Source organism: Calidris pugnax, unplaced genomic scaffold (genome assembly GCF_001431845.1).
Source record: "Calidris pugnax isolate Ruff unplaced genomic scaffold, ASM143184v1 scaffold44, whole genome shotgun sequence".
Lineage (NCBI taxonomy): Eukaryota > Metazoa > Chordata > Aves > Charadriiformes > Scolopacidae > Calidris > Calidris pugnax.
In genome coordinates, this window is record NW_015094506.1 from 34138666 (window position 1) to 34165487 (window position 26822).

The following is a 26822-nucleotide window of genomic DNA, read 5'->3' on the forward strand; positions in this document are numbered from 1 at the left end:
AATATGCGCCAGGGAAACATCTCAGTGAAGTTTTAGACCAGGACAGGAAAGCTAAAGATGATTCTCAAAAACAAAAAAGAGAAAAAAATCCAACTGTTTTTGTCAGTATCTCCATTAATGGTCAAGATTTACCAACGATAAAGTGCTTTCCATTTTGAAAGTGCTTTCCAAACACTCACCTACAGCTATTTACTTAAAGACTTCTGTTAAGAGGGTGAAAGGAATGTACTGAGAATGTCTCTTTATGGAGGCTGACAAGTCTTTTAATAGAAAATATTCCAAGTTTTCCTTTTCCCTATTGTTTAAATCTGAAGCAGTAATATTTAAACTCATGAATGAAGGAATCATTAAATATATTGTTTGTAATTACATCAGCACATTATAAAACTGTAACCTGATTTCATATTTGGCTATTGATGGCATCATTTTAAATCAACCCCCAATGCTCTTTGTAATTCTCTTTCAAAAGTCCGTTTTAAAACAAGAAAATTAACTCTCAGTCTTATATACATTTTATTAATTTTCTGTGTTGGCACTACCAGGTTGTACATTATTTTCCAAAGACAACTGTGTCTTCAATATGCTTTAGTTTTAAAAGTGCATCAAAACAGAGTTGTATGGAAATAGAGATTGATTTAAAAATTTTAATAAGAGCTTGTTCAGCTACTTCACACTGCATTTCAGAATGATTCTGATTTATTTTGCTTATATTTAAATTTTTGCAAAATCAAATCCTAAGAAGATCTACATCTACCTCTAGTCATAGAACCTACCTCTATAATTGAAAAATGTAACAAAACAACCCACAGAAGAGACAACCCCCAACAGCCCAGAAATCAGACAATGAACAAAAACGCTTCTCTTCACTTTTTAGCCCCTCTGGAGAATTGGAATTAGGTGTGATGGGTAGAAAATGACAGAAAAAAAACATTTTAGATCTCTCAGAGCTGAGAAATATCTTCCTTAAACCTTTGTTTTCCAGCAGCCCCTTTGCCTGGAATGCTAGTTTTACGCATGACCCGTTTCATCAAGATGGTTAAGATCCCCCACTGACAGTGTGGTGTCCAGCCCCCTCCCAGCCGCATCCCCACGGTTCAGCATGACCTCCCTCCCTCAGTTTTGACTTCCAAGCCATTTTCTCCCAGCCCATCGCCACGGCATCAGGCCTGGCTTGGACAAGCTGGGCAGCCCAGAGCGGAGAGGCAGCGAGTGACTCTCATCAGTCCTCATGCCAGTTGCAGTGGGGACTTTCTGTGCGGCCTCCTTCACTCTACTTATTCCAGCCACCTTGCTTTTGTTAGCTGTAAAAACAGTTAAACTTCATTTTCAGCCTTATTTTTAGAGCAGGTTGTCAGAACTCTGTGCTTAAAAGACGTAATGTACTTCAGGGTATTTCTGGGGTAACTTGTGGGCGGCAGTGGCTGCTGATATCTTGTTCAGCTCTAATCACGCGGCGGCAGCTGGGCTCGGGAGAGAAAGCTCACAGCTACCATCAGATCAACAAGTTCAGCAGTACACTGTTATCTTTCTCTGCTTGTCTGTAAGAACAACAAAACAGCATGTCTTGCATCTCCACGCGCTCTATTGGCTTGTACAATAATTTCTCTTATACGCGCACAATATGTGAAGTGCCCCAGGTGAGGAATTTATCTCCTGGCTTATTGTGTATTCCGGCAGCACAAACTGGGATAAACTGTTATATACTCCGGTGTATGTAATAATGGCTGCTCTTGGTGGGGCTGGTTAAACGTACGGGTGGCTTGAGAGGCACAGCTGAGCATTTAGTCTGCATTTCTGTCTGATGTCTTAAAACACTCCTCGCCAACCGAGGAGCTCTGCTAAACAAATATCCATCAGCCTTTTGACAGGAAAAAATCAAGTTCTTGTTCCTTTGTGCCTAAAACACCCACGTGGATGAACTCATCCACTGAAGTCAGTGGAGGCCATGATGCAGTTTAAATATCCATATTTGCACGGATATTCACTGCCCTGGGGCTTACCTAAATTTAATGACCAAAATGTCTGAAATGATTGGCACCTGGAAAACTTGGTCCAAAATGACAGAGCTTGTTTGCCAGCTGTGGCAGGCACGCCATCCGCTTTTCTTTGCTTCTACTACTGTTCCTTTTCTTCCTCCTGACATGCAAATTTGCCTGTTCAACAGGAACCAGCACCTTCATAAGACTTTGGTCTTCAGCTGCTTTCCTTTCCTGTCACATCAAGCAACTTTCTGTATTATTAACATATATAAATAAATAGATACCCGTGTTTTCATTTTCACCCTTCTGCCAAAAGATAGCAGTGAAGGACATGGCTGAGATACAAAAGAGATGCGTCTGGACAAACAACTCAGTTGGCTGAGATCCTACCTAAAACTGTAGGGGCGCTGGGGTGGGTTCAGTAGCCTGGTGAGATGAACATCAAGCTTTGACACCGCCTGTCCTGTCCCTTTCCTCTGCTTCCTCTCTTGCTCCTCTTCTCCTGCTGTTTAACTTGGACCTCTCCAAGCGTCAATTCAACTTGCTCACCTGGTGGAAAATCAACCCTTTCTCATGAATGGATCTAATGAGCCCCATGACAAAGTAGGGAGGGAGGAAGGGAAAGAGCAGGGGCAGAGGTGAGGAGAAGATGCTAAGGGCAGGGAGCAAGCAAGACCTTTCCCTTTCCATGGCAAGGAACTACCAGACTGGCTGATCTACCTGTGGAACTGCAGGCCTAATAGCATCTTTCCTGGGGCAAAATATCCAGCAATCACAGCTCTTAACACACTGATAAAATTGACAGACTGAGGATCTAAAATTGACTATATATCAACTCTACATATATATGGACTGTAAATCCTATCATAAAAGAAGTAAACATACTGCCTATGTAGTTCAGATAATAAATTGCCTCTTGCAAAAGGCAAAATTTTAAATAAATTGAACAATAATAAGATAATGAGAAGCAAAACCAGAAGGGGAGTCTCCCCTAAAACTCTTCTCCCGTTACATCAACTGTTTTGCTTTCCAAGGATTTGCAGAATCTTCCCTGCTAGCCTGCCTTCTCTGCAAGCCAAAATCAGGGGGCTGAGCCAAAGCTGGTTTAAGATGTGAATCTTTGTTCTCTGGAGTCTTCTGTGGAACAAAATCACGACATCATTAATGCTTACAGCATTCTGTGAATGGGAAAAGGGGAGAGAGCCCGGGTTTTTACTATGCTGGGATTAATTTAAACTTCAGTGGTATCAAACCTTCCAAAGTGCAGAGCAGTAATGGAATGTATTTCTCCTATTTTCTTCACTCGGTGCCAGTCTTCCCCATTCACGACTTGTAATGGGACCACACACAGGACTGAAGACACTGCAAATCCAACTGCAATCTGGATTGAATTCAGGGTGAAGTGAAAAATCGTGGAGGGTGTGGCTGAGCTGGCTTTCTCCAGCACAGTCGAACTGGATGTTTTTTGCTTGAGTATTTACAGTGCTATTAATGCCTATTGTTCATAAAGCCTTTATCCAATTTTTGAAGTTAGTGAGAATTTATGGCCCTTGGCATAGTTTTTAGTATGCTAGGAAATGAAAAAGAATTTTTAAAGTTGACTATAAACAATGAAAGTTGCATGTAGGCTTGCACTATGAAGATGACAGACATAATTACAAGGACTTGACTATCAGTTAATTTAGAAATGATCTGTTTGAGCTTATTTTTCATGTGAGCTCATTTATCACCGGAATGGTTGCTAGGACTCTATACTTTGAAATTTGAAACTTGTTCAAGAAAAGAGCAATTGTGAAACGGTTTTTAAACATATTTTCTTCTTGGCAGTCTCTATATAGTGAAATTATTGATGCAAAATGATTTTATTGTATCAAGACTTGATCTTACAAGCACTTATATCAAGACTTAACTTGATTCAGAGGTGCAGAATGATTCGCGTTAGATCTCTGAGTGAAGTTAAGCATGCATAGAATGGATTTATTCAGCTGGCCTTAAATTCCTGCTAACCTTCTGTACCTAATATTTTCTTCTTGGTTAAGCTCCTGGCAATTATCTGTCCAGGTCTCTCCTTAGACCATGGAAATCATTCTTCAGTGGTCACTAGCTTTCACCACTGAACAAACACAGAGACTTGTGTAAAATGGAAGCTGTGTGAATATGAGCCGGGCTGCTTAAAACCCCAGTGAGATGATGAATGGTGCTCATTACATGCCTGCATGGCATATTGGCTAAGCCCTTTCAAAACCTAGTCCCTGGCAATTTTTAGCAAGTCTTGTGACTTTCCTCTCACCTTTTCTATAACTCTAAACACTTACAGCCTATTCCAGATGATGTAGACGGAACTGGGATTCTGGCTCCAAGCACTGGAGATCGCTCCTGACAGCCGCGGTGGGTTGGTTTTGGCAGGAGTGGTGCCTGCAGGACCTTGCCTCACGCAGAGCAGGGCAGCAGCTGGCTGCTGTCGGGAGCATCCAGGCAAGCAGTCCTGAGTGAGGGGGAGGAGTAGGGAGAGGTAAACTGGCTGGAGAGCTCTTCATCCACACAGTGGGAGCAGCCACTGGAACGAACAGGTCTGGGAATCCCAGTTCTGTATGTCAGAAAGAAGAGATTTGCAGCTTTCTGCTAAGAATTCTCAAATACGTACATATACCTGTGAGTATAAATACTGAGCTGGATACCTCTGATCTTCCAGATAATTGTGTTCTGCAGTTATCTGAGTAATATGCACTGAAGAAGCTTTCTCACAAGTTTGGGATCCTGACTCTTTATCTACTTGTATCCTTTTCCTAAGCGACTAGTTAATGCCAGGGAATTAGTCCCCATTTGCAATAGTCCCGGTTTAATTTCTGAAGTGTCAGACTGTGACCAGATAAGTCAGTAGATGTGTAAGCCCAGAGATGTGGTGGAATACTGATTGGAAAGATGACAGGAATCCTGTTCATCGCAGTCTAGCTGTGATTGAGAAAAGTATTTACAGCTTAAGAAGTGTGCATTACATGCTATTGTCATGAAAAGAAACCACAGGACATAAGGGAAGAGCCAGCTCGCTCCTTGGAACATCTGGGAAAAGCAGATGAACAGAAGGCTGATCCCCAGGAGTGTGCAGGAGGCAGGGATCTGCCTGCCCGCTGCTGATATCCCTTCATCTCTGCTTTTGCACTGTCAGTCTTGGTACTGTAAATGAGTAAAAGTTGCCAGCTTGCCCTGAAGACTTGGGGCCCACGGGTGACCTCGTGGTTGCAGGAAGGATTAATTGGCTCTGAGACACTGGGGAAAATGTGAAGATACAGACCCCACTTCTGAGTTTGAGAGGGGAAAATGATGTTGGGCTGGAGGGAGAGCACGGTTACTTGCTGTGCTGAAGGTAACTGAGGGAGCAGGGTGTGAGAACAGAAATGATGACTTTGTTCTAGTGTGGGACTCTGGCAAGGGGGAATAATCTCCAGATCATGAAGCAACCATTGATCCAAATCTTTATAAACTGGTTTTAATCAAGTCTTCTACCAATAGCACATAAAGCTCTGACTAAAATCCCTTTACTGAGAATTTGGAAGAAGTTGACAAGCATGGAAATGCCACCCACACAGCTGGTGGTTGTGGGTCCAGAAATCAGGGAATGCCAGAAACCACAGGACAATCTCTTAAAACTGTAAAGCGGTTCTGTTATGTTCTCTTCCTCTGCTGATGGGTCACTGTGGCTCCCAGGCCCCTCTCTCCATTGTACGGCATAGACCTACCCCGAAGCCAGCTGCAGGGAGCCCATGGCTTTCTGATGTCCACCAGCCAGATTTGTTGTCTTGCCAGAGGCTTTGCAGCAGGGGCTGGCTGGAGCAGGGTCCGGGGATGCGAGCCAGTGGGCTGGGAAGGAGGGAGCACGAGCAACGTGTCCCCAGAGAGCTGAGATGGGAGTTTCTGTCTGGATGGCAAGCATCTGTCACAGGAGGATACTCCTGTCCTGCGCAGGATAACCCCGGAGTCCAATGCAGACAACTACAGCCCCAGACAGAACACTGCAACACAGCGTGTGTGACAGCTGAGGTTCTGTGTGATGTGTTGAATCACTTCTATGGCATTTTTCTGTGTGTGAAAATCGATGGGTTTAGTATGGTATAAAAAATAAAAGGATTTGAAAGCTGGATAAACACCAACGCTTCAAACAACTATATACCTACTCTTTGTTGCTGTATATAGGCCTCTAACTTGCTAACGCTGCTGCTGCTGCTGGATTGTGTAGGTTGGCTCAAAGTTATCATAACAACGCTCATTTCTTATGTATGAGGCAGTGCAGGAAGAAGTCTTTCTTTTCAAAAATAACAAAGGATGGAGGATAAAATAGACGACTTGTACACAGATATTTTTAGCTAAAAGATCTTGATTAGATGAGCAGTTTAGGTCTATAAAGATAACTGAGTTCCTCAACTGTTCCCATCTGTCTCGTCCCTGTCCTGTGTCAGCAGGGGGAAGTAGTAACTAAGACCTTCTGTGGCTTAGATACTAAGTGCTTTCATTGGAGTATTTTTGTCCGCCCTCCTTTCTTTCCCTCTTTGACATCAGTAAGAAGTTTTATTTATACACTGCTATGAGATATTGTATCTTCTATGGAAAATTACTGACAACTGCTTTGCCAGTGACGCTTAAATCCAAGTAATTCTGCTTCCTTTTACAACATTTTTGTTAATCTGGATTAAAATACTGCAGGTGCTGCTCAGATTTCCACCGCCTGCAAGACATTAATATTGTTTCAATTAGGCTGGTCGCTGTAACAGCAGCTTTCTAAAAATTGCCGTGATGGTGGCTTGGAGGCATGCAGTGTGAGCAAGGACACCTCTTGTTCCCCATCCAGATCCCAGGCTGCGTCTCCAAACCCCGTGCCTGCCCGGAGCAGAGCTAGTTTAGCCCCACCCTCTGAGCAGTCCAGCCTTTATTTATATGAAATCTGTGGTCCAACTGGCTTCAGATGGCGTGTGTATGTGCGTGTGCCTGCCTCCTGAGTGTGCGAGACGAGCTGGGATCATGAGCCAGGGTTGTTCCAAGTGGTTTTAATCAGCAGCCCATTAGAGGAGAACGGAAAACTTCTAACGGGATAAGAACCGAGTAAGTAAACCTAACTTTGAACTCGCAATCTGGACAAAACAAATGCAAGCGAAAATCTCCATAGGCTGTCAGTTTTCAGATAAATGATCACTTTTAGAGAGAAAGCTGTGCATGCTGACAGGAAGGAGGCAATTTAAAAGGACTGGAATGAAGGAAACTGTAAAAACAAAGTGGGAATTGAGAATGCAAGAGAGAAAAAAAAACCAGCAAAGGGTTGTTCACGAAGTTGGTACACTCTCCTACTCTTTTCAGCGGCGGACAGGAGGCGTTAAGCTTTAACCTCTCGCTTTCTTGGATGCGATTGTCTGGCTGAGTCCTTCCTTCTGCAGAGGGGGTGAAGATCTCTGCTCCTCACCTGTCTGCCGGCAGGGCTGCTCTCCCGAGGGCGCGGGGTGGAGGAGCTCACCACGACTCCTTGCAGGACACCCCATGGCAGGCTGCTGTTCGCCGCTGCTCACTTCTTGTTTATTCACAGGTTGTTCCCGTACCCCCATGGGAGGGCACTTCCCGAGCCTCTGCTCCTCTGGAACCCGTGACTTCTTGCCAGGCACCAGGAAAAAGCTCAGCAGCAGAAATGGGGAAAACTCTCACTAGTTTTGGGTAAAGATCGCCTTTGACTTTTTTTTAACACTGGCAAGACGTGACTCCTTGGACTGCTTCTGCAATGTGGCAAAGGGTGAAGTGAGGACGGCAAAGAGGCCATGGTTTGTGGGCAAGCCCCCAGGTGCCGCAGGCTTTGTCGCCCTCGTCCCTTCCTTCTGGCCTTGGTGGTGGCCATCTGCCTGTTCTGCCAGACCCTGACTCCTCTCGTGACCAGCAGCATCCTTTCGGCAGTCGTTCATGGGATCACGCCCAGCAAAGTGACTAAAACACGGCAAGGAAGGTACAAGGAGGTCCCTCCAAGCACCGCTCACTGCTTCCTCCCCGGCAGTAACCCACAGACAGTGAAAAAGGTAAGTCAGCTGGAGCAGAGTGCTGAGCAATAATTAGCAAAGCAAGGGATAGTGAGTCTGGCAGGATCATCCGAGTCCAGCTAAAATTAGCCCTAAGCTTGGAAGTCTGCGATCTGTATACAAACAAGTGGGTGATCTAATGACAGCGGCATATGCGCAAGCACATCTCCTTAGCAGCGCGGCAGCGTGCTCTCACTGACAGGAATCCTCACATCTTGGGCTGAAACACGGCATGGCGCTGGGACTCCGGGGGGATTGCAGTTTGCTGCACAGACCATATTTTATTTTGGCTTTAGGACTCGGGTCAGAGGCTTTACAGTACTGGCACGCAAATCAGGAGCCAGTGGGCTTTCGTGAAAGTGACTGAGGCTGTTAATTAGCGCCGGGACTGCAGCTGCCCGGTGTTAAAGTTATCTGCTCGTCAAGTTTTGAACTTTACTGGCATTCTGCTGAAAAGCTGAATATAACTGCATGTGAGAAATTAAAGGGAAAAAAAAAAGCGCTTTTCACGTTTTAAAATCACACTGTTTACTTTGGAATCTTTATCCCACAAAATTTACTTTGTCCTTAGGTTACCTGACCTCATGTTTATTTTGTATAGGGTTCCTAGAATGGATGTTAAAACCTAACGAATGCAGACACTGTTATTTTAGTTGGAAAATGTGGTTTGTTAAATGGTCCGGGTTGAGGTAGTTATTTTTACTCTGGAATCTGTGATCAGCACTAGCACAAATGTTTCAGGTTTTCTTCAATCCTATAGAGAGGGCTGCTAATAGCGCAGCAGATATCTCACTGTGAAATTATCATTATGCTGGTATTTTATATTCAGCTGTATTGGGACTATAAATATTAATCTGTGATTTCACAGATTATGGACAGCATCCACATAAAGCAGTTCAAATTTAAAAAGAAAATAGAACACTGTCTCTTTGATTAGATAGGGTTCACAGTCTGAAAGGTCAGCAATATTGATTTTAGGAGAGCAGTTGTAAAGTGCATCTTCTGCAACAATCAAAACCAGGTATGTGAAATAGCTTTGGCATGAGCTCTTTAACCTTAAGTCTTAAAAAATGGATTCTTGTTCTTGTGAAGGTCAGAGAGATTTTTCTTATGAGTTGCAGAAATGTACTCCATGTTGCATTTGGAATAATGTTGTATTTTAATGATGCTTTAGTACACTAGGTACCCAGATTTAGCTTTGTTTGGCAATGTGACATGAAGAATTACAATCTAAAGGGAAATAAGCACAGCTGACAAGTGTGGTTTGTATTGCGGTACAACTTTTGACACTTAAAGTCCATTTGCTTTTACTCATTGCTGTTTTAACGGCAGAGAACATTTCCTATCTTACCTTGGGCTACCTAAAGTCTGCAAGAACTGGTGGAATAATGGCAGTGTTTTGCTAGCATATTGCTTGGCTGGAAATAACTGTAATTTCCTCTTTCTCACTTTGAGAAAAATGCAGATAGACACTGAACTTGGTCTGCTGGCTGTTTGAAATGAGAAGGAAGCTTATGTTTTTACAACATGCTGTACTTAAGGCCCTCCAGCCTACATGGTTGGATGTGACTATCACACGCACACTCTGAACCTATAGTACAGATGTAAATGCATATGTTAACCCTTATAGGTATTTTTTCCAGGGCTGTGCTACTCTAACACATTCCTCTTCAAGTTCTGAAGACCACCCATGGCTGGCTCCCTATTTGTCTTGAAAGTTCCCTCTAGAGCATGAGGAACAAAATGTCTTGCACATGTTGGGATGTTACTCTAAGTTGCTCTCTGTTTCCAGAGAATGCTCTGCGGGTTGTGTGGGCTGAATAACAATCTCAGGGAACAGAAAAGACAAACATCTCCAAAAATCTCTACCACTTTGCTTTGAGAGGCTGTTCTTGAACTGTTTTTGCCCACTGCTAATTCAGATAACTGAGCTGTTATCTGAATCTTGCTTGATTTTATTGGGTAGCCAGTAACATCTACGACAGATGTCATGGCTGAAACTTTACACTGTTTTATTTTAGAGTCACGTGCCCACCCACAGTAGCTAGTTTGGAAACAAGTTCTTATTAAAGCTCTGGCTTAAATTTTAATGTATGAATCTGGAAAAACACTTTAAAATATAGTCTAAATTATTCACATTTTTAATTGACTAGCCATGCATGTATTCTTATTTTGTAAATACTCCAAGTTATTAATAAGAATCTGTTGTGTAGTTAAACAGTGACTTAAAGTAAACACGGCGACATATATTATGAAACCAAAGTTCACAAATAAGTTTTATGGAAAAGAAGACCCTGCTGAAGATAATATTGTTTAGATAATACCCAGTGTTTCTGGTTTCTACGCCACAGTGTCTCTCACGCTGCAGAATGTCTTCTGACTGGGTATGAGCAGACCAAATTCTTGGTTCCTTCAGAAACAATCAGTATTGTGTTGAGCCTGCTGTAAGAATTTGGTTATGCTTGGCATTGCATGAGCAAAATCCCCTCCATGGTCTGATAACTTCTCCATTCAGAGTTTGCATTGTACAAGTGCCTTAAAAAAAAAAAAAAAAAAAAAAAAAAAAAAAGGTAGCAACTTTTTATGATCCATTTGGGGAAGAGAAGGGGGAGACCTGAAGAACAAGTGCAGCTTTGCAGTTTTGCCACTCCATCTCTGATCTCCAAATTTATCTCATTTTGGAAGGGAAAGTTCCCGACAAATGTGGAAAAACCATGGGGCTGGAAATTGCCAATTTGATCTATAAATGTGACCTTAGAATCATAGAATCATTCAGGTTGGAAGAGACCCTTGGGATCATCGAGTCCAACCATCTACTCTACTCTACAAAGTCCTCCCCTACACCATATCCCTCAGTACCCCATCTAAACGTCCCTTAAACACAGCCAGGGACAGTGACTCAACCACCTCCCTGGGCAGCCTATTCCAATACCCGACCTTAACTACATCCAAGATGCCCTGGGATGGATTCACTACTGTCAGGCACATAGTGCCTGTCTTTTTTAAATTGCAAAAATGCAAATTTTGTTCATAGCCTGGCAAACCTGACAGAGTTCATAGTACTTCTCTCGCAGGTATCGCACATTGCAGGAGTTTTAAAAGCTGCTGGAGAGCTGGTCCTGTAGCCTTATCTTCACATAAACAGAGGTCAACATTTTCTAGTATAATGTTAAATGTTAATATCTGTAGCCTGAAAAATAGAGGGCTTATTTCTGCATTTCCAGCATTAAAGGCATGAGAGGGGATGTCCCACCCAGCAGCAGGCTGTCTGTGGGTTCAGCCAGACACATTTTCCTCCTGCATGAGGAAGCATTTGTAAATAAATATAGTAAGGAGGAGAGTTGATGTTATAGCATCTAAACTGAAATAGAGATCAAAAAAAAAAGCCCACACAAGCCCTGTGCAGATTTGCCTGGCATGGTATTGGGCCAGAAATACCTTTGGTACCAGACAGATGTAAAACCGTTACGCTCATCTTAACTTTGCTACTCAGCCACTTCTGAGAAGAGCTAATTAGCCAGTTACAGATGTGTTTTCACCTTCTGAATCAATTCAGCCAGAGCCAATTTAGGTGCATCTGCAGAGGAGTGCGTTTTGCCCAGGTAGGCGTAGTCTTTTTGCTGTTGTGAGGAAGCAGACAGTACTGCTCAGGTGCAAGGCACAGTTTCGGCACACTAGCTCTCTAACCATGGCCAATGTATAAGAAATGAGATTTTAAATTTTAAGATGGGTCTTGAAGGAGATTATTTCATGGATACTCACAAGATCCTTGCCGCGTCCCCTGGCCATTTAAGGCTACTTGACAAAAAGAAAACAAACAGGACGTGCAGCTGATTTGATGAGAATTTTATGGGTGAGTAAAGCTGGCATGTTAATAAATGAAAGATAATAGGTATGGTGAAAAAGCTGTATGCACTTTCAAGGCCCTCAACCTGCCACTTATGTTTGGTTTAAAAGATATATCTCCAAGAGGAGCTATAATGAGGTGAGAAAACAGGGAGAATGGGGAAAGGATTTTTATAGCTTTATTCTGAACAAATAGGATAGGATATAATTTACTGGCAGGGGACAGAACGGAAGAAGCAAGATAATGACAGCTTGATGTGGCCATATCTCACGGATACTATAGAGAGCAAAAGAAAAGAAAAAAGAAAGAGAAAAAAAAAGGAGAAAAAAGAGAAGCATCATGTTTTAGTTCTAAACAAGATCTAGAGTGAGATGCAGTTGAACATCCTGCATAGGTTACAGGCCCAGGTTTTCCTGATTTGAAAATCAGGAGTGAAATTCCTGAAAAGCTGAGAATTGTTACTACAACTTTAGAACTTTGGATATCCAAAGTGGAATTATCCTCTCTTTACTTGAATGTTCCACTCTTCAGGGCCAGAAAGCTGGACTTCACAGTCAATAGAAGGAACTGCCTCTGATGCAAAACTAACCATGACTTAATGTAGACCTTTAAAACAAATCTGATGAACTTCCCCCTCTAAAGGCACGTGTCTGTAGTTTTCCTATTGGTTTTTCGAATGGAATATACTTGCTTCAGTCAGGATAAGCAGGGAAGGACAGGAGAAGGAGTGTCATGGAAGAAGGCGTGGGGAAAGGAGACACTGGCTGGGGCAGATGTGGGAGGCAGAGTAGGGAACTACAGCTGCAAAGTGACAGTATCCGCAGAAGATGCAGAAAAGATGGTGCACAGAGAGGGCTGGATTTGTGCAGGGGAAAAGAAAGGGAGTTAGGAATGGAAATGGAAAGAAAAGAAGACTAAGATAGTGGAAACTTTTGAAATGTAAATGTGTGAAAAAAAAGGAGAAAGGAAGCTGGATGATAGAATGAGAAGGGGTGATTTTTGCTATTATGCAGAAATGGATTGTGGTGAGAGCTCTGGATAGAGAAGATTACATTATGCATAATGAAGTTTGATGCATTTTTAAAGTAAATTTAATCTTTAAAAGGATATTTATTTTATAGAATACAGTAGGGGGATAAGAACTCTTTTCTCCTCACAAAAGAACAAAGAACTCTGCTAGTATGAAACCTTTGTTAATAAAAAGCAATTGACAGATGGTGTGGTACCAGCAACTGGTTTCCTTGGAATGATACCTCATTCACATTGCACCCTGCTACAGCAGGACTTTTTTTCCCCCCTTTTCGATGTAAAATGCAAACGGCAGCGAGGAAACAGCTATTTTTACTGCAGAGATAGCTAGAGATATTTTGGTGATAAAGGGCAAGGCTATTGTGGTAGCAGCCAGGAAAGAGGGGCAGGGTGGAGGCTCTTTGCAGGAAGGGAACTTCGAGAAGGACGCATCAGCAGCAAATGGGAAATGGAGGCAGAATCTCACTCACACGCTTCATTGGAGGCCTCTCCTCACACGTAGCTGTTTTGATAAGATGGGTAGGACTGGCTCATCATCTGTCCTCAAGACAAGGCAGTTGGTACCGTGGACTAGACGCAATCAGAAAGCAAAGGCACTTTGATAAAATAGCTCTGTACTTCAGCTCAGAGTGCCAGTGATGACTATGCAAATAAATCCAGTTTTGCCCTTGGATTTATGAAGTCATCAGAAACCAGCCATCAAACTAGTGCCAATAATCTAGTCGCTTGTTCTGTATTTATTCAGCAAACAATTGGAAGCAGAATTACATTCCAACCATTTCATTCTACAGCCCAGTCCTTTCTGACTAGGAAATCTAACAGAACATAAAGCCAACACATTTAAATATCCTCCAGAAAGCGAAACAGGAAATTAATTCTCTGTTACTTCTTGATACAGGAGCTATGTGCACTTCAAACATAACGGTAGTATGAACAACTTACTATTTCTATGAACTTCTATGCAAACATGAAAAAGAACTTAAAAGTCACATTTGGAATTAATAAAGGTTTGCACAGTTCTGTAAATGAATGACTTAGGGCATTAGAACCACATGCTAAGTTTTTATTATCACTCTTCTTATTGATGCTGTTTAATATTAGTGCTGTAGTTTCTAGGAGTCCCACTCATGGAATTTTTGTAATGTTGTTGTGCTAAGTGGTATTTAGCGGGTAGAAGGTAGAGCCATGGTTCCTCTGCTGGCTAAATGAGAATTTAGGTAGTTTGCAGCCTTTGAATGTTGCCAGGAGTGCCAGTGTTGTTTGTATAACGCTGTTTCATGGCATTTCTGTTGCACTCCCCTTTCATGCAAAGGCCTTTTGGTTTGCATAGCGGCTTCTACATCTCTTTTGCAGCAGCCCAGTACCAGCAGAAAGCAGTGGGGTTAAAGCAAGCTGCAGACAAATTATTTGAAGCTGTTGGACAAGACTCTGGCAGCCTTGGCTAGCCGGGTGTAAAAGAGTGGCTGCCTGAAACCAACACAGGGATGAACGCCACCAGAACTGAGTAGCTGACAAGATGATTCACAGTTTTTGAGTTCTTTCCTGAGGGAAGCTCAGGCAGACATGAGTTGGGCCATTATGTTAGGAAGAAGAATTTTGTTTCTGCAGTTGAAGTGATGGTCAATGAAATTCTATGGCAATATTTCAACCTGTATATTTGCTTCCTTGCCAGGCAGAGACAATGCATCAATATTTGTGGAATTATGCAATCTTCTTGGAATCTGAAAAAACGCCAAGGAACTGTTTTTCTCTCCTCAGCTTGAAATATCTTTGCTATTTTCTTCTTGGCTAAAACAATGACAGTAATTATATATTATAAGATTCAGTTACTGACCAAGTTTAGGATTTTTGGAACAACCCAGCAATTCTGTACAATAGAGGAAAGCTTCAGAGACTAATACAATCAATTATATCTTTATACATTCATAACCTAGAATTGGATAAACTGGTTTCAAGGAAAATGTCAAAACATTTTCTCTTTAACAGAGAACTTCACAGCTATGTGGAACTTGCAGGCAGACAGAACTAAGAATTACAGCTCAGATAATAGATGTCTATTTTCGGTTGGACAAGGATGGTTACGTAATTCTTCAGCTTTCATGTTGTATAAACTGGGCTGTTTGTCTTGTTCGTTAAGACCTCAGAGGACTACACATTTGATTTGATAATTTTTTAAAAATCTATAATAAATTTTACAAAGCTCACTTTGTTTTCTTTTTTGGTTTTCACATTATTCTATAAACTGAAAATAAAATTACAAAATTCATTTTTATGCATTTTTATTCACTTTACAGCCCACATGGTTTGTTTAGACCAGTTGTTGAGGCTGGGGATCATTTGTGTAACAGCCTATTGCACTAAAATGAGGTCAGTGACTCAGCTAAGTGCAATAGTTTGCAAGCTCTAAGAGCAGGTATATCATGTCAAAGCTGACATAGGCCTCATCCTAAATCATATGGGAAATCTCAGCTTTTCTGTAAAGCCTATTAATTTCACTGGAGACAGCCACACCATTCTCTAGATAAGACATGGGCCACAGATGTTCTTTACCAATCCCTTTCACATGAGGTGTATCGAATCTGTAATAAACTGACCTGCTAACAAGTACCTTGAGCCTTCAAACTGGAGAAGAGCTAAAAAATGGTTGGGACATGAAAACATGTGACCATTTAACAAATATTCTCAAATATTCCCAATGTTATGGATCCTTGTGGGTTTTTTTTGGTCTAAGCCTACTGCACGTAAAAGTTACAGAAATGCCAAAAAAATCAAAACCATAAAACATTAAAATATGTGAACAGCTTATTTTCATCTGTCGCACTCTGCTTCTTTTATACCAGCTCTCTGCCCAGACTGCATTTTTATGATTGAGAAACATTTTATAAAAAACAGCAGACTCTTTAAGTGTATAAACATGACTGCTATTGCTATAATATTGGAAATTCTGAAATACATCCAGTAGTAACTAGATCAGCATGGCCAGTGATGTGAGGCGTTTTATGTAGAGCTTTGGAAAAAATTATGGAATCACTTGCTACAAGCATGCAGTTGGACGGAATTTTTTTTTTTAATTCTGTGTAGCCAATGGGTAGTTTAAAACAAAAGAAAAAAAACCACCCTACATTGCACTGGCTTGGCAAGAAAACAGAGAGGACACGTTGCATCTTGTAACCTGGACTACAAATAGCTCTGAAAGGAAAGGGCAGAGGAAATAAATTTGGCAACACTACGCATGGGTCTCAAGCAAGCACCGTAAAAGGTGTCGAGCTACTTCATATTATTTAATAGTACCAGATTAGACATCAGGCCAAGCTGTTAAATTTAGGACCCTGAATTGTCTCGGTGACCCAAAGATCCCATCATGGCTTTTTGGGAAGATGAATGTGCCTGGTGTCCAGCGCCTGGGCGGCAGGGCGGGAGGCTGGGGGTGCAGGGGAGCGTGTCCCCAGCCAGGCCAGCTTTCTCCCTACATCAGGGGGCTTTGGGCACCAGCAGCCTGAAGGATTTTTACATGTCTCTGGATGGTGTCTCCAGCCCTCTGGAGCAGCTGGTGGTGTACGAGGGGCACCAGAAGCCCTCTGAGGCCCTGTGAGAGGCGGCCGCTGGGAGCCAGCTGCTGCGCGGGCTGCATGGAGCCGCTCAGGGCCGTCTGCCTTTGCGCTCTGTGGAAGTGACCTAGGTTACCACCATTACTTGAACTTCCTTTATTATTTTTTTTTTTTTTTCTTCTTAATGTTACTGTCAGTGTTCTCCTCGATATCTGTAATTGCCAAACCAGAACTTTGTAAACATTTCCGCTAATCCCCAGGGAGCTGGGGCAGACGCCGTCCGTCTCGGCACTCCCATGGCGGGATGAGGGAGAGCTCCCTTCCCCTGGAAGATCCTGCCACCCTGGGGACTCCCCGAGCCCTGTTGGCTCCTGTCCCCCTGTGCCTTGCTGGCCCAGGCAGAGGGCACAGCTCTGCCCCCAGACCCAGATGGTCACCAGGGCCACCAAGGCCTGTTGCAGCAGGCGGGACCCCCCCTCCACCGCAGCGGGAGGGACGGGAGCTGGAGAAGCCACAGTCTCCAGCTGAAAACAGGGAGGGATATGTCCTGGGCCACAGCCCCTCCATGATCCTCACCTGTCCTCGCTTCACCCCACCACGCCGGCCCTCGCCGCACACGTGGGATGGAAAATTGGATTTGCTCGCAAAATAAAAGGAGAGGTTTCTCCCTCTCTCCCTCTTTCTCTCCGCTGAGTTTCTTCCGCACAGCAAGTGAAATGGAAAGTCTGGCCAGGGCTGCCTGGAGGAGGAGGGAGAGGGAGCACAGGAGGGGGCCAAGCCAAGGGCTGGATTTAGGAGCAGGGAGGGAAATGGAGAGGAAGGGCTGCCAGCGGCTGCTGGCGCTGCAGGAGAGCAGGAAAGAGAGGAGATAAGAGGAGAGGAGGGAGGGGCAAAGGCAGAGGGGAAGGAATGGGGGTTGCTGTGGTCGGGAGGGATGACCTGAGATGCTCTAACGCTGTGCTTGCCACCTGATTAATGTGTTTTTAAAACTCTGGGACACCAGGGAGAGCATCTGACAGTTACCAAACGCAGTTCCTGTGACTTTACCCTGTGCTATTTGTGCTTCTTCCTGTCAGCATGTGATCAGCCTTAACTTGAATATCCCAGTGTCTAAGGCAGTTTTTGGTTGCACATTTAGCAAATATACGGGGAAGACTCTGATAGTGCTGTATCAAGATATTTTTCAGGGTCCCCTCATCAATGGTGCTAACCCTTTCCATGGGGGATGCGTGCTCTGGAGCCAAAGCAGACGTAGTGTTAGAGGCTCAGGGCTCTATAGTATGTGCTCCTCACTGCCACAGAGAAACTTACACTTCAGCCAAGCGTAACATAAAACTGCATCGTGTAATCGGGGAACAGACTGCTGAGAAGAGTGACTCTAGGCCTATAAACAACTGAACACATCTTGAATGACATTCGTTTATATCAAAGCATCAGTCTCTTTTCAATGTGGTCTGCTGTGCAGAAAATGGTGGTGCCTTGTTTGTGTAGCACTTCCTATCTGCAGTGATAAGCTTACTAAAATTAGAAGTTATGGAATAGCTCAGTTTTTAAAGGACATACTGCTATCTACTGCTAGGGTGAAATTCGTGAATTTGCCAAGAGCTAATTTCATGTCCTGAATTTAATCCCTTAAATGCTGGTATGTTTCAATCCTAAAGACATACTTTTCATCAAAAACAAATCTTGTCTGTTAATGGTGTTTTTATTGCAAAACAAAAGCTAGATTTTTCCAGATAGTGACCCGTTTCCCTCATGGAGCATCCAAGTCTTATGCCTTATGTAAGACATAAGATATCCCCCTTTCCTTAAGACCCAATAACAGTGGCACAGTAATTTGGTCTTTGCAGATCTTAATGTCAAGCTCACAATATCTCTGTGTCTTTGGGGTGGCTCTTTTCCATTTGCCCTTGCAAGAAGGACAAGGGCCATATCCCAGGCTATTATACAGAGGAAGGGTTTTCTCTAGAGGCCATTGTCCCTAGCCCCTATGTGGGAAGACATAGGGTAGACATGACAGACAATCCAAGAGTTCCTTGGGATTCACTGGAGACATCATAGACCTTTCCACTTGCTCCTTTATACAAATCTCTCTGCCAGTCCTCCCATGGGCTGGATCATGTTGGACTAATAAGGCAACAAGGTACTGCCAAGTTTACATTTAATTTTGTAGAGGCACAGCAATCTACAGTACTGTTTAGGATGTCTCTGCATGCTTTTACCTCAGTACTCGTCTTATTTTTCTTAATCACGCTGCACAGCAGAACTCGGGCCCCTGCACCTACCATCTGTATAAGACCAGGTTCCATGGAACAGCTGGCATGGGACCCACCAAGTCCTCTCGGCTAGGTGACCCACAGATCAGCCAGAGGCCACAGTCAAGGTCAGCTGGCAAGTACTGTTACCAGCTCACTACAGAAGCCCAGATTTCACCAAAGATGTTTCCATGAAGGGAAGACCACAGTTTAAAGATCCTCCATTGCTACCCTGAGCTTTCAAACCCAGTATCAGTCCACAATGAAGGTAGAAAAACTGAAAAGCAAAAAATGGAATTTGGGGTCAGAAGTCTCTGATACAAAGATAATTCTTAATTATACTAGAAATATTTCCTGGGTTGTAACAGAAAGTTACTAGTTTCTTTTTGTGAAAAATAACAAGTGCATATTATGCTGCTGAGGAGCCATCCTATCTTACAACCATTGTCTTTGCATTGTGTTTGCTGTAGATCGATGACTCCCTTCTCCAGTACTTTGGAAGCCGTACGAGAAGAGCAGTTCTGTATGTGCCTCCTGCCCACCGTGAAACTGAGCGTCAGCTTTATCAGCGCATCCTGGCAAAGCATGGATATACAGTCACAGTCCTTGAAAACAGGAGACTGATGGAAGATCCCAGCCATGGGGGCCCTTATCACAGTAGGAATAATTTGACTTAGTTAATTCATTAATTACTAAATGTTAGCTACTGATCCAGCATTCTTCCACAGAGGTAAAACTTACAAATTCCGGATTCAAGTAAGGATACAAGCCAAATTCTAGCCCTTCCCAGTTATGCAGCTAATTTTCCACAATTAGATGATTCTTTAATGAGATACCTCCTTCTGTAAAAAAAAACCCACACAGCAGAGTGATTCATCATAGTCTTGACAAGATGAGTTTGATTCCTGATGACTTCTCATACCAACTTCATCAATATAATAATGGAGTGACTTTCAGTAGAGCATTTCATAACAAAACAAATACCTGCTATATTTGGTTCTTTCTCATTTTCTCTCTTAAAGAAGTGCATGAAGGTACACTTTTTCCTCTGGTAATGTTTTGACTGTTCTGTAAGCTTGTTAAAAAACATGATACAGAAGAAGTGCATTTTGCACGTGCAGCAGAAGCTGGGGTAAATTACTGCAGGTTCTTTGTTCCTGTTGTAATTTGATCCACAATTAAAACAGACTACTGAGGAAGCTTGATCTCTTGCACAAGGGACTGTAGCTTTGATGTATAGAGTTGTACTGTGCTTGATAGAGAAACTTTGGGCACCAGTTATACATACGCTGACCGTGGCTCTTGGACACCTTAGAGGTATGAACTGAAACTGTGATCTCAATTTGGTCTTCTTCTGGAAGTCCATTTCAGAACTGGAAGGCTTTGAAAAAAATATACAGGCCACCATTCTGTCCGTAGAAAAATGGTGTGGTTGGTTATTTCTTACACTAAAGGGAGTACCACTTGCATCATTCAGGCTTGCAATGCATTCCTGGGGTTGCCAGAGAGCTCAGTTTTGCTTTGTGCTACAACCAATCATTAGAGTAGTTTCATAGGTGGAAAACCTAATTACTTAGCATACTTGAGGCTGCTCAAAATTCTACCACTAATTTCAAGTTTCTTTAAGAAACTTTCTTTAAAATGAGGTACATGCAGTTTTCTTGGCAGGCTGTACCAAGAAATAGCAAATTGTCTTCAGCTCAGTCTTTTATTTTAATCCGGTTTCGTAGGCACTTTTCAGTCACTCGTTGCCTTGAGTACTTTCCATCTCAGAGTGACACGAGACAGCAGGTCTGCTTTGCCAGACAGTAGGACAGGCTTTGCTGATGTCAGACAGGCTGAGAGAAAAGATGGCATCTCTGGGGACCATGTGCACCCTCTCTCTGAAGTACTTTTGTTTCAAATGGCCAAGGAAGTGGGTATGCCAAATCCAGTTATGACCTAGAAAAAAAAAAGACTACTAGATTTTGCTACAGTGATCAGCTCAGGTTGAAGTTCTGCAATACACTCCCTCTGCAGAAATCAGTTTAACTGTGGGTATTTATATTTTACAGGCTAGCACTACTGCTTCCTGTAGTATTTTTCCAGTAAGGAAAAAAAAATAATAAAAAGGGTTTAGGCATTTTCCAGGAATATCCTACAGATTCCAGCAGATGTTGGGAATACGTAAAGAAGTCAAATACTTGCCAATTTAAGGTAAAGGGTAAGACTTTACTAATTCAATTTCATGGCAACATAAGTCTGCCTTTATTCCCTGTGTTATGTAAGTGCCGAGCTTTAGAGTTACGTTTTAAAAACAAGAAGTAAAAGAGCATGCCTGCATACCAAACCAATGATCTTTTCTTAGAACTAAACAAGTTATGCTCAAAGTTGGGGTTTTTTGTGAGTACATGATGGGTTTTACTGTTCTGGGTGGGATATTACTCCTTATTTTGGAGAAGGGTATTTTGAGCTATGCTTTGTCATAATATTTTCCTAATACAAGTGTTATAAATTATTAAAAAATATGTTCCTTGAAGTCTCTACTCGAAAGATATAGATAATGGACTGAGAAACAGATCATAAGTCTTGTGAAAAATCTATAAAAAGAATCATTCCTTCTTATTTGGTATTATTTAGCAGCTCTAACCGGTGCTTGTATTTTTGTGCAGTCTGTCTTACTCGTGTATCTTTCAAAGTTCACTCTAATTTTGAAAGGATTTTTTGTTTAGAATGGCTGAGAGCCAAGAGTCTGGCTGAAGTCATATATGGAAAAAAATTCACCACAAAACATTCCTAACTTTTTTGTGCTGGCCGCTATTCATTTTGGACCAGTTCTACTCCCGTTTGAAACCCAAACGTGACAGCTCTGCACACTGATCTTCCAGAGAGATCCTCCACACCTGGGCTGCAGCTCTGCATTGAGTTCATTGCTGTCAGAGACAAACATCAGGAGAATAGTTTTCTTCAGTGGAAATTTTTCCCTTCTTACAGACCAACCAAAACATTTTTAGTTTTGGTAACTGGAAAATAGTTGGCTAAAAAAGAAAAGGGTACTTTTTTTTTATTTCAGTCAAAGGGACTGTGGTTTATGGGTTTCCTATGAAAAATCTGTACAGATGCTTTTTGCAGTAAAATACAAATTATTCAAACCCCTAATTTTTCACTGAAAAATAGCTCTGTCAGTAAATTCTCAAGCAGCTTTGGTTGAACAAAAAGTAGCTGTGCGTCCACCATTCCTTAGCAATTAAACCCACACGGAAGGAAAAGCCCATGGACTGATGATATCTGTAGCTGCTCTGAGCTCTTGGAGTCTTCCTTTTGGGGCAGCCCTACATGAGCCAGTTTTTCTATAAGGTTTAGCACATCTCTTAGTCTGCTGCAGGGATGGAGATGGAGATGTGGTACTGTGTTAGTAGCAGATGATGGGAGAGTCAGGTTTTGCAGAGAGCTCTGGTTGCTGCCTTGGGGTAGATCCGTTTAAGACTGGTCAGTATCTTCAGTGTCTGTGTAAGTTCATCATGAAGCAAGCAGTTCAAGTGAAGTTGGCTAACAGCTGATGAGAAAGATATCAGGTTGTATTGGCCAGAGCATCTATAAATGGTCCACTTGTTTTGTTTGCCACCTAGGCAGAAGAAGGTGTGCCTGGTGTGCTGTTGCTTCCTTCCTACTTTAAAAAAATAAAATAAAATAGTGAGAATCTGCTCATAGAGTCGTAGCTTCTGGGACATGGTCTGCCTTTGCTGCAACCTGGGAGCAGGTGTGAAACCAGTGGGAAATAATAAAAGGGCAAGGAGGAGTGAGAAAACCCCACACCTCTGGAGGTTTTCTGTCCTGAGATGCATGAGCCTCAGGCCTTCCTTTCCTTAGCCTGGCACAGAGCTGTGCTGCTCTATCAGAGGTGAGTGGGATGTTCCACCTGGCTTCAGAGCACCTTTAGGTCCTTCCAGAGTGGCAAACAGTAGAGAAGAACCTCCCAAGTATTTCCTAGTTTGCCTTCTTCCCTTTCCCTCCAGTCAGCGAAGCTCTCATCTCTGGGGCCAGAGCAAAGATGATCAGGATCTGTGGGTCTCTATGGCTCTGTGATGTCCTGCCAACACTTTCACAATGTTTTTTAACAGGAAAGTTTTATCTCAGAAATTTGTTGCATTAGAAAGCATTTCTTCCCTCCAAAAATAATGTTGCCTAGTTACTGTCTGCTGTCCGAACCTTTCCTGAATTCCATACTTTCCAAAGATGACATCTTCTAAGATAAATAAACTACTTATATCTTTCTTTCTGGAGCCATCGTTTTTTCTGGTCTTTGCTCAGTGTGTTTGCCACATTAGTCAACGGTGACCCTCCCTTAATAGGCGTTTCCTTCATTTCTCAATTCTTCACCTTTACTAATAGTTACACAAATCTCAGAAAACTGCAGGCTCTGAAAAAAACATGCAGTTATATGCTACAAATCTGGCCAGCCAGTTTTAATTCATTCTGCACTACTATGCAAAACTCTGTTGTTACCGCTAGCTTCTGGACTGGAAAAGATTCTTCATAACCTTAGGGGTAGCCAGTCAGTTTGGCCATGGGAAAAAAAAACACATCTATTTGGGCTGCTGGCAAACTAAGTGCAGTGTAACATTATACAGTTGCTTTAAATTATAATTAATGCTGATTTTAATACTTTTGTGGAAGTTCTTGCAATTGCAATGAGTGACTTCAAAAAAGAATCGTAAACCATTTTCATAGTATTGATTTTACACAATCACTTCCTATTTTTAGAACACTACAATTAAGTATTTCAACCTTACTATGGCCTCTATTTACAGTTTGAGTGACACCCACTGAAGATGAAATTTTAACGATGCCATTAGAAAGATCATTACACTACATATATTGATTTGGTTGGTGTTTTTTTCTGTGATTTATTATTCCATAAGATAAGTATTGAACCCATCTTAGCTTTGGTTGATGTTTTTCTCTTGGGTCAGTAAGTCTTGATATTTATTTCCACTGCAATCAGTACTAGCCTCATGTCTTATTCATTCACCTGAGATTGTAAAGTGGAGATCATATACTCTCTATATATCCTTAAATGTACATATATTGTAAAGAATATTAGATCTGAAGTTATTTCCTCTTTTTTGACTTTATCAATATTCAGTGCTTTATCAGTATGCACTGAATTCTGTTCTGTTCTCTGCCATTTTAAGACCATGCAGTGGTTAAGTACTTGGCTGTGTAAATTAAGCCCTGGTTCCAGCAACTAACTATGAGGATGATCTGGCTCTGCAGATGTGGGAGTGGTGCTTGGGTGGAGCTGCTCCAAGAACAGGAAGGGATGAGTGAGACCCATGGGAGAAAATCTGAGCAAATCTTGGCCCTTCTCCTTTTGTGCCGGGGTCAGGACATCTGTCTGGCACTTAAGGTGGCATCTTGTGGCATTAGTTAGGTATTACAGCAAGGAAGGAGTAACCCCTCATTGTTAAAGCAACCTGAATATATTCAGACATAACTCATTTTGCTGTAAAATGCTCATTTTGGGACCTGTTGTATTGTTAGGGCAGATATGGCCTCTGCTGCCTCCCTCCTCGGCTCTGTACAGAGCGCTCTGCTGCTTCTTTGTACCCGGCAGTTGCTCCTGTAAAAGCTGCTGCTTGGGGAATGTCAGGAAGTGTGAGCCTGCAAGAGCAAGCACTGGTGTTCAGCAGACATAAGTGATGGTAGCTGCAGGTTTCTGTCTCTTTCTGGATGGTGGATGACTGAAGAAGTGGTTGAGGACAGATGAAAGAAAATTCTGCTTTGATCCTCCCCAAAGGCAATTTCCCAAGTCAGTCTTTGTCCATTTTCATTTTGGTTTCCTTTGGAAAATTTTTCTTTAAAGAAAATCTACATTTTTCCATGGGAAGAAAACCTCGGTGTCTGTTCACCTCTGTTCACAGTAGGACTCAGAGGCAGAGAAATGTTGCTGCACCAGAGTTACAGATGGAGAAACTAGGATAGAAATCACATGAGTCATTGTCAGAACTAGGATGAAATAACATGCTCCTTGCTGTACATCCTTACTTTAGTCCTTTAACATATTGTATCGCCTCTAGTACTCCTCACTATCATACTTTTGAACAGAGGCAAAATCAGCAAAACAATCAGCTTAATTGCTGACATCTGGCCAGCAGCAAGGTAGGAACTTCCAGAAGTGCTGCTTCGTAAGTGCAGCCAGCAATAGTTTCCTCAGGGCTGCTAATTAGTCTGGAGAATAAGCTACAGCCGTGGGTTTTGGAGGCCCCCAGGGTCATGTTTGGTGACTGTCAGACATTCGCTTTGCATTTTCCAAGACTTCCTATATCATCATAAGTAGAGAGAATTAGAGGAGGTGGTAGAGACAGGAGGACACAGTGACGCTCTTTCTTCAATGAGCATGAAGGCCGGTATGACTGGGGAAGAGGTACTTGTTAACGTAAAATCTTTAAAAAGTCTGCCGTTAAGGAGAAAAGCATAATTTGTCCTTTATGCTTCAGTAAATAGGACATGAAGTACTACAACAACAACAACAAAAGTTATGTTAGACATTAGGAAAGCTGTTTTGGGGGTTAGGCTAGTGAAGTAATCAAATGGATCCACTGGAGCTGTGGAGCATTCAGTCTCAGAGGTTTTGAAATATTAGGTAAAGAGATTTTATTGGGTGTAGTGTGTCCCCTTATGGAGTAGCAAGATGCACTCATAGACTTCTTGAAGTCTATGCCCAGCCTTGAGAAAATTAGGCAGACAAGGAAGAGGGAAGATACTGTGATTTCCAAAGCAGATGGAGAGATGTCAGATGTATGAATCAGCTGTGGTGACTCCATCAGCTGAGGAACAAGCAATATGTAGTCTACAGCATCTTCTTAAAATGCAAAATATTCTCAGAAACCCCAAATTTATGAGAATATATTCCTGACAGGAGTGGGGAAAAGCAAAGGGAGCATAAAATCAGTGGTGCTTAAAGTATAGCCAACTGAAGTTTGGGGAGGTAGGAAGCAAATAACATACTCTGAAATAGGCATGGTTTTCATGGGAAGCATGTCAAAATCAGTATTAAAAGAAGCAGATCTCCTGCCTTAGTGACTGTTTTTCTATGGAGTTTGAAATACATTAACTGCAGGAGGTAGTATTAATTCTAGCTTTACTTTTATTTCATTTTTTTAATTTTTAGTTGTTCAGAGTACAGTTAGGAGGAGAACCTACTTGCTGTTTGTTACAGCCTCAAACAAGTTTCCATGAAATCCAACTAACTTTAGCAAACAATTATAAAGACTAAAGGCCTCAAGGAAAATTGCTGGTGTGTTCTGTAAACATCTGGTTGCCATTTTCAATTACAAGGACCAACCCACTGAAGGAAGCAGTTTAGTTTTTTTGGAACAGAAATGGGACACTGGGGTTTTTGTTCTTTTTCATAGTGGAGAGTAAAGGAAATGTCAGGAATAGAGAGGTCACTAGATGCTCAGCTTTTATAAATACAAAAGTCTCTGAGAAAATTGAAGTAAATTGAAATCAGGTTCTGAAAGTGTAAACAACCCTGTGGAGGTAAGGTTAAATAAGCAGGCCTGGAGATTCTAGCATGCCAGCAAAAGCACAAGATCATTCTATCACAAGTAAGTCATTTAAAATATTGTGCAAAATAATAATGGTGAGGCTAGCCACGGAAGTATTTTGTGGGTTACTTTACAAATACATGTATATCTTCAAATCTAGAAGATGTAACTTCTCTCCCAAAACTCATTTTGGTTAACTGTTGGTACAAGTACATGGCTGACAGTATACAAAACTGGTTGGTTTCCTAATGCAAAATATATGTCATGTGAGTCCTGGGTAAAGTTTTGATACATAAAACATACATTTCAGAAGCATTCTTTTTGCATGCTGTTAAGCAAGGAGCTTCCTAAACAAGCTAAATAGGTAGAAATGTGATCCTCAGAGCGTACTGAGTTACAAGCCTGCTTAATGTTTGTTGTTTGTTCTGCCTCCGTTAAATGAAATTTCACATAAGTTTAGGACAAAAATGCATGCCAGAAACAAACTTCCTTGATCACTTTTAAATTTTGCTTGTAGCAATTAAGCTTGGCTATTTGCCAACCGGTTGAAAGTGGATGCCAAACCTCATGGCACAGACATCACTG

General features: G+C 42.1%; 1 protein-coding gene across 2 annotated transcripts in view; it reads left to right on the forward strand.

The window, feature by feature from the left end:
• The first annotated feature begins 6938 nt into the window (after positions 1-6938).
• CPED1 (cadherin-like and PC-esterase domain containing 1) overlaps positions 6939-26822 on the forward strand; it is a 144965-nt gene continuing 125081 nt past the window's right edge. For both annotated transcript variants that reach the window (XM_014963915.1, XM_014963916.1), the window contains exons 1-3: positions 6939-7073; positions 7549-8026; positions 19176-19362. In XM_014963915.1, coding sequence (XP_014819401.1) covers positions 7775-8026; positions 19176-19362 — 439 coding nt within the window. In that variant the 5' untranslated portion in view covers positions 6939-7073; positions 7549-7774. The remainder of the gene's footprint in view (positions 7074-7548; positions 8027-19175; positions 19363-26822) is intronic.